Here is an 8,970-nt window from a genome sequence, read left to right as displayed (position 1 = left end):
GTGATGAATGAGTAGTGACGTTCAGGGTTACTTGTTGTTTGTGATGTGTGAGACAAGTGCGTTCATTGATGCACCTCACAGAAAAGCACACTGCAGAAATGTTATTGCTTATAGAAGTATCTGTCTGTCTATAGACCATACGGCGACGGTGTGCACTTAGGAAGGAACTTCCCAGTGGGCAAATGTCACGTAATTCACGTGGAATACACGTGGATCCTGCACGTGGATTACTCATGGATATTTGATGGAAAATGCAAAATCGAATTCACGTGAAAATGAACACGTGGAATACACGTGTACAAATTCACGTGTAATACACGGTAATATCTGGTGGAATAATCCATGTGTTTATTTATCCGTGAATTATCTGAGCTTTTGTAGTTGATTCCAACAAGTTTGAAGGCTGCATTATCGTGCTCTGGTAATCTGCATGTCATCAGTGCATCCAGTCTCTCAGTATATGTTTCTGTATCATTTACGTAAGCTATAGTCGAATAGGCTATTATAAACAGAAACATATCCTTTACGAGACCGCACATTGTTGACAGGCAGGCTGGTAGAGCACGATAATGCAGCCTTCACACTTGTTGAATGCAACCATAGTACTGTGCAATTTCAGAATACAAGGTAGGCATGTAAAAAATACAAGTAATACAGAAAGTGTGTATATATATATTCTTCAGTCTTACACTTTTTCATAAATTTAATAATCTTCATCCTTGTAAAAATATCAAAACCAAAATAATTTCCATATTTTATGAAAAAAAAAAAAAGTTAGTGCTTGCATTTTTATATATAAAGGCTTTCAAGATATCTGACTTGAATGAAGAATAACTGCAATATATAAATGGATGATCCCAGTAATACAAAAAATTAAAACTTTGTTTAGCCACAATCCATCCATAGCCTGACACCTGCTCCTATGCATTACCTCCCCATGCCATGGTCCAGAACAGCAGAAACCACCCTTGAACTGTGAGGGTGACCATCCGCCATCCCGGGCCACGACTCAATAAATGGGTTCCCATGGCACTTGTGCCTAGCATTATCCCTGGGCATGTGCCACAAGTGGGACTATAAAAGGTAGAGAAGAATGGGCAGATCCCCAGCCTAGTGTCACCCTAAACAGTAGAGGTATATAGAACAAGAGAAAGACAGAAATGGCTATGGGAAGTAAAGGACACCAACCCTCACTCTGACAAAGAGTCAGCCCACCACTCGGAAAAGTAAGAGAACGTAAAAGAAAATGGACAGAAAGCAAAGGGAAATGAGAAGGGAAAATATGTCAAGCGGTAAAAAGACCTGCTATGGGCTAGTAAAAGAGATCCCCACCCAGGGCCAGAATCAGTCGCCTCTTACGGCACACAGCCGACATGGAGAGGGCTACATTCTAGTATCTATGTAGCCCCAGGGGGAATATATGCAAAGAATACCAGGCCTGCCACAAGTACACAATATGCTTAAAACAATACAGACCACAGTTGTCAATGAAATTAAGCATTTTGTGAATTGATACTTGTGTAGCTCCATACTTTTTCATTTACGTAAAAATACATGGGAACCTAAGTGGTAGGCAAAAGCAAAATTATAAATTAAAATGTTATATCTATTACTAAATTACAAAATAAATAACTGTTAATAATACTAGTTTGCTTTTATAATCTGAGATCATTAATATCATCTCACATAAATATCATGAGGTAATATCCCAATCGGTTCAAATTTTACAGCAGTAAGTCTCTCTCCACATCTTAAAACCATTCTTAAGCTTGAATCCCATAACGACAAGTTGAAAGAACCAGGACCAGGTTAGCGTGGTGGCGGGAACAGCTTGTCTGAGGTTCGGTTCTCGGCGGTCCTGGTTCTTTCATTCTTAAGCTTCTCTAACATCCCCCCTTATACTGTTTACACATCAATAAATTTTGTCATTCTGATAGAAAAAGAGCTTCTTTAAGAGAGAGAGAGAGGGGGGAGGAAGGGAAATGTACACATAGTTACAATATATAAGGTCATCTGTGTACAATCAGTCATGAGATAAATTTACCAGCATTTTTTTAGTAACATACAAAATGAAAATACTTTATCTAGTCATACCCACTGCCACCAGAAGTCAAACCCGGGTCTCTTGAGTGAGAGCCAGGCAGCAAGACCCCTACACCACAGTGGTGTAGTGGTCTTGCTGTCTGGCTCTCACTCAAGAGACCCGGGTTAGACTCCTGTTGGCAGTGGGTATGACTAGATTTTTCACTGCGCTATTGCAGTTCATCTTGGTATGAAAATACTTTACTTCACCAAGGTCATGCATGAGACAAAGATTGGTTTGTTTTAACATTCTTGCAGATCTTAACTGATTGTAAGTACCATTTTACATCAGCTAATTTTCATTTTTCAATTTTGGAGCATTACGCAATTTTGCTGCAACTATCATTTGTATTTCTGTCACATTTGAATCTGAGAACTTTTTAAGCACGTCACCTTGGTCATGGCTTCTTCTTCGGTGAGGTGTGTCATGGTGTCTCCTGTCATGGTGGTCAAGATTGTCACCTCGATCATGGTTTCTTTTTTGGTAAGGCGTGTCATGATGTCTCCTGTCATGCTGGCCACTGCCATCACTGTTGTCAGATGACTTGGATGTCTTGCTGGATACCGAATCTTTTGTTGCACTGCACTCCATCATCCCATGGGTTCTGGTGGACCGCATATCCAAAGACACCTTAGGAGGAGGTGTTGGAAGTACAACCTGTGAAGGAGCAGAAGCTACCTTATCTTGAGAGGTTGTGACCTGTGGCTTCTGTGAGGCTGGCTTCATGTGGACAGCTTCTGTGGAAAAATCATTACATATTACAAAGACACGAAAAAAAAAAAAAAAACTGTGAAAGGGCTTGGTGTTGGGGGCTGTCAAAGACAAATAAAAGGAGTCAGTGAATAGTCCGGGGAAACCCTTCACCTGTAAATGTTTACAGTCAGACACTTTGTAGACAAAAATGAGATTGAAGAAATTTGCTAACCAAACCACTTTGTGTTTTCCCAGCTATCCCCCACCTCTCAGTTCTCTCAGTTTGTCAATCTAATTATTAATGAACAATAGTATTGCTGTTGTATTCACTGTTATGATTTTCTTCTTTCATAAATTGTTTTCAAATATGACCAGGTATGCCTACCATGTAAGTTTTCACTGCTGACAAAGTCATCAGGCAGATTTTTCTTACAACGTTTTCTCCTTTTTCTCATGAGTAGACCTTCATCAGGATCACTGTTGCTCTCAGAACTCTCCACCGTAGATGTCAGATGGTAGGTATCGCATTCTTGAAAACTATCTGAGGGGGAAAAAAATAAATAAAAAAATAATATATATATATATATATATATATATATATATATATATATATATATATATATATATATATATATATATATATATATATATATATATATATATATATATATATATATATATATATATATATATATATATATATATATAGCGTTGATGAAGTTTCTTGAAATACTTGGGTTATGAACAAGACATACTCAGTACCATAACTTTATTTTGCACTAAGTTTCGCCACTCAGACTGCTGGCATCTTCAGTCTAATAGAATAAAATACATATTAAATTTACAATTACACCAAAATACTTAAAATATTATAATATAAGATTCCACACCAATACCTCTTATATTAGCCTGAAGATGCCATCAAGTCTGAGTGGCGTAACGTAGCGCAAAATAAAGTTACGGTACTGAGTACATCTTGTTCATAACCCATATATATATATATATATATATATATATATATATATATATATATATATATATATATATATATATATATATATTGCATACCTCGACCACTGCCCATCTCAGGCGCCAAACATTTCATTACCAGCCCTAAATTTTTGTGACATTTATCTCAATCAGGTACAGCTAAAAGGCAACAAAAATGAGCATTTCTGAGGTGAATAAACATGAAAGTGAACGTCATCCAATAACAGCAAGATAATAGTAAAACACCAACCAGAAGTGATCTTCACTTTTTTCAACATAAACTTTCTCCATGATGCAGGGTCTGGTTCTTGCTGATTATGAAGGGCATTCTCAGCATTAACTCCTTGTGGCCAAAACAAGGTTTGGTTCTCTTCTAATACCCAGCTGGATGGCACCACACCCTCTTCTTCTTTCTTACCCTCCAACCAAACTGCTCGTTTCCACATTCTAAATATAAAATATAATTAATCAATGGGCTATGTTCATGCTTTGCATATTTTGTTTCATTAATAACATCAGCAGTAAGATATTCAAGTACGAATAATACAATATTTAAAAGCTAGGCATGTTGGCAGTTTTACCTCTTCAGATAGGTATATGACAAGAATAAAAACCTAATTTCTATATTTTAAATGTAGTATAGAAACAATTACCCATGTCTCAACCTGACAAAATCCTCTTCATAAGCCGAAGAGCAGCACTCCGGGCTGTACTGGCACACAAGGCACAAGGGAGACGAAGAGGAGAGTGAAGATGCAGATGAACAGTTTTGAGACAAAGAACAATGGCCATAAGAGAGATACATAACAAATACAACTTGTGTATGAAGACTAAAATCCTGCAGATCTGAAACGTTTTGCTTAACTTCTCTTTACTAAACACATATCAGTCATGAGAATACACCATGTACAACTGCTCACCTAACTGGAAATGTCATGTACAACTGGTACTAAAACAACACCATCTTTGTATGGCAATTTTATCACCTTTCTATGCAGCTGCTCTAAGTGAATTACTTTCTTTTTTAAATTACTCTTATTTTTCATAAACACAATGTTAATGAGTTTAGAATTGCATGGTTCAGTAAAAAAATTTTCAGTTTGGCTTTGACGAAGAACATCACATTCATAGTAGACATCATTTTTTAGTTTCCTAAGGAACACAAAATCTTCATTTTTTAACATGAAACAATTATTTTTGTATTTTGTAGATATATATATTCTGTGATTAGCTTCTGTCACTTTTGATTCATTAAACATTTTCTTTTCTGCAAGTCTTTTGAAAACTTGAGAAACTGGATTGTTTGATGACCTCACTAACTGCTTTATTTTGTGAAGTTCATTCTCGTATGGGAAAGCACAAATGTCATTAAGGGAACACTGGTAATTCTCTACATCATCTACCAAGTGAAGAAGATTATGAACATTATATACAATAAAACTTTGACCATATATATATCTCGACACTGTTGTACAAAACACTTAAGTAATTCTCTTGCATATGGTAAGTAAGAATTTCGTATTTCATCATTGGAATTCAATAAAACTGATAAGGACACAGTAAGCAAAAGACTGTTTTTGTATATAATAGGAACAACATCTTTCAGGACAACAATACTTGTGTATAATATATACTGTCTAAATTCGGTGGCCTTCCAGCGATCAATTACAGCTAGTGATCGTGGCTGTCTAGCAAATTCACTTGGTAGTTTGTTGGAAAGACTCTCTAAAGAAGAAGAAATTAAACTTATTTGAAGCTGAGAGAGTTTGCATTTCTTAGAACCTCTTATGAGGAAAAGTAGCATTCTTCTGGTAACACCAAGGCAAATCATATGCATGTAATCCAGTGGAAACCCTTTCACGCAAGATATTCCATACTGAATCAAAGGACTTTTTCCTAACTGATGAGAATCCCTGTACTGTTCCTGATTGAATTTCTCATCAGATCTTTCATTACAGGGTTGTGCAGAGTCTAATACAAGAACATGTGATTGCCAGGTTCCTTTAATTTCACATCTCTCACATGAGTAATACCCATTGTGCCCTTTTATGCATTTGATAAATGAGCATGCAGGTGCATCACAAATAAATGCAACTATTCTTACTGCCAGTCTTTTCCCTTCAAAAACTAAACCATTTTCAGAAAGTTGCTTATATTCTTGAAGAAAATCTTCCAAAAAACTGTCAATAGAATCTGGTTTAGTCTTTCCACAATACAGAGCAACTAATGCTGGCTTAAAGCAGCTGAACTTTATCAGTATAGGCCAGAACTGTTCATTGCTTGATTTATGTAAAGGAATACCATCTATGTTTACACTGAGTTTAACCGAATCATTTTCTTTTACAAATGCTGGATGAGTCTTCAATATATTTTGCAAACATGAACCAATACCAAAATAATAATAGTGTCCTCCACATTTTTCTAATACCTCTACATACCTTGGAGTTTCCATCAAAGTGCGTGAATCTTTAGGTAGATTATGCCCATTATTCCTCAACAGCTCCAATAATTCATTTGCTGCCTGGCGTGTAATGTTATTTTTTGATGCCCATAAAGCTAATCCTTCTTCAAGTGCCAAATCAGATATATGGTGGTGACTCTCATCATCTGTGCTTAATTCTTCTGGTGCAGTTACTATCAAGGGGGATAAGGATGTACTTTCACAACTGTCCTGGTCAGAAAAGCTTAAAGATGGGTCAGAGTTATTATGGTAAAGTTTGGGAATTTTGGTGTTTTGATGAACCCAGTCAGCTTCCTCTTCACTACTACTAACCAACAGTTCCTTGAGCTCACGTTGTATCTGCCTGTATCTTTTATGGTAAGACATAATTAATTGAGAAGAGACTGTGATCAAAAGTCAGGGAAAAATAGGAGAGTTAGAGTAGTGGTTTAGCACTCTGAAAGATAACAAATGAAATATATTAGTTTAGAGTACACAAAAACAAATTAAAGTAGTTCTGCAGTTTACACAAAACACAGAGTAGCTTAAAGATTACATACTACAACACAAACGAGCTCAATGATTACACACAACACAAAGTAGCAAAAATTTGCCTTCTGAAGAGAGTTTCAGTATGACAGTGATATAGGTGATCAGTCAGACTTTAAAGGTCCGTAAAGTAAATTTGAAGCAGTACATCATGCATAGATAGAACATTCAATAAGACATTATATATACATACTCACTTTAAGTTGTCTCAACAGAGGGAAAGAATTAATGGATGGAGTAGCTACCACCAGTTACAAGTTGAGATTGATCCAGCCCATACAGTAGCAGGATACGCTCTTCCTGAAATTAATTGTTACTAATGGTCTGTCTGTGCAAATTTCACATCACATCCTAGTAAAATTAATTTCCTAAGTTTGAAAACATTCTATCTGACCTCTTCAAAACTAGTTACTATTCAGTAACTGATAATTTACAGACAAAAGTGGTTTTACCACTACACACATGAAAACTACTGCAGCTATATTAACAGGCTTAGTATGCATATGGGGAAGTAGAAATAATACCAGTGATGTTTCTGGCAGAAATGCCATAAAGAAATTGCAAACACTGCATTTTTAGCATAATGCATCCCAGTTAAAGAAAAATACATAGCTATATACATTTTCGTTGTCACTAAATTCATAACAGTATATCATGTTAGTAGTACTATAAGGTGTATTTCTGTATTTTATTATTAATAACGCATCATAAATCACTAATAACCACACAAGTGAGAAGTGAAGGGATCAAAACCCTCATGGTAATTGTGGGTCTTGCCAAATTTGCCCTATGTGGCTTCCTCCACCCTAAAACTCCGCCTTCCCGCCACGTCTTAAAGTTTGTTGGTGCTGGGAAAACGAGGAAAAAAACAAACCAGTAATAACGCCGAGAAAGGACTCTACACTTTTACCCATAATGACTACTTGAACAAGGAAGGGGGTGGCAAACCCTTCCTTCCATTTTGGCAGGTAATTTCTGGAAAGGTTAGGTTAGGTTAGCTTAGGAAATCTTGGGTTTGGTTAGTGAACAATAATTAAGGCAATCATCTAAACTTTGTATATACTTGGCCTAAAATATTTTGCAGTATTATTATAGCAGAGGTCAGATTAGGATTTTCGGGTTGAAACTACTTTCTTTTTATAGATTTCGATGTGCTATTTATAAATTGGCAATTTTTTGGTTCGTAAAAAAAATACTTGCCCCTCACCACCACCCCAATACTTCGAATCAGGTTAGGTTAGTGGGTTAGGTTTGGTTTGGTTTGGTTAGGTTATTTTAGGTTAGGTTAGGTGGGGAAATGAAAAAAAAATTGGTTATTTTAGATTGTTTTAGATTAGGATTCATTAGTTTTAGTGGTAATATTTTACTTTAGCTACACCAAAAGATTACCTTACCTACGGCCTTGTTTGCCTTACTGGAGTCTTACATTATGGTTAAGGTTTCTATAAGTGTCCCCGCCGGGTCTCTATCCCCATTACAAGGTAAGATATTGCATTAATTGAATTAATATTTATCTTACTTTACGGGGTTCTCGAGTGTAGAGGTGTTAGACCTGTTTAATAAATGGGTGTCTTAATGACAAAAGATCTTCGGCCATGTATTCAAATATAAATAAGCGTTGTTCATTACCCCAAAACCATGGCAAGACGGCCAGGTAGGTGAGTGATATGTGGCGTTAGGTTATGTGCACCCGACTATCCCTTGATGTTTGTAAATACTTTGGGTGTATAGCACACTTTCCAGCCATTTCTTCAGTTTATAGTCCTCTGTTCTTTTAAAAAATTTCCGGGCTGGCGTGCTAGCCATTGTGGGGTTCCCTCGGGAGCCCAACCAGGTAAGAACCACTCCACTCAGGCCCCACCCCACTCCACTCCACCCCGGTAGGGTCATCTCTGGATAAGAGGTGACGAGCACACCTATCACTAACGTAGGGCAGACAGGCGTCTTCTCGCACAGCCGCTGCAACTCACATAGCCCCTAGAGCAGATGAAGAAACACTCTAGGACTAGATTCACTGCCACCTAAAAATTCTTGTCCAACACTCTCTCCAATCACGCTCTCCCTTTCCTTGTACACTCCACTGACATCCTACACTTTGCCCACAGGTAATCCTCACACTTGAATACATCACTACATACCTGCTATTTGCTAGCACAGCCACGAAAGGCTCCAAAACAGCCTGAGACTTCCTGAACTGTCCCTGTCTTTCCCACAG

At 37.1% G+C, this 8,970-nt stretch overlaps 1 protein-coding gene across 1 annotated transcript; it reads right to left on the bottom strand.

The window, feature by feature from the left end:
- Positions 1 to 652: 652 nt before the first annotated feature.
- LOC135099021 (uncharacterized) lies at positions 653 to 8,970 on the bottom strand. Its single transcript, XM_064001454.1, has 5 exons — positions 8,894 to 8,970; positions 4,420 to 4,473; positions 4,017 to 4,213; positions 3,162 to 3,317; positions 653 to 2,820 (listed from the first exon to the last, which is right to left on the bottom strand). Exons 3-5 carry the CDS (start codon positions 4,210 to 4,212, stop codon positions 2,375 to 2,377), a joined length of 798 nt encoding a protein of 265 aa, XP_063857524.1. The 5' UTR covers position 4,213; positions 4,420 to 4,473; positions 8,894 to 8,970; the 3' UTR covers positions 653 to 2,374.

Source organism: Scylla paramamosain, unplaced genomic scaffold (assembly GCF_035594125.1).
Source record: "Scylla paramamosain isolate STU-SP2022 unplaced genomic scaffold, ASM3559412v1 Contig98, whole genome shotgun sequence".
In the NCBI taxonomy this organism is placed as follows: Eukaryota; Metazoa; Arthropoda; class Malacostraca; order Decapoda; family Portunidae; genus Scylla; species Scylla paramamosain.
Note: the sequence above shows the minus strand (reverse complement) of the source record. Positions and strands in the feature narration are given on the sequence as shown.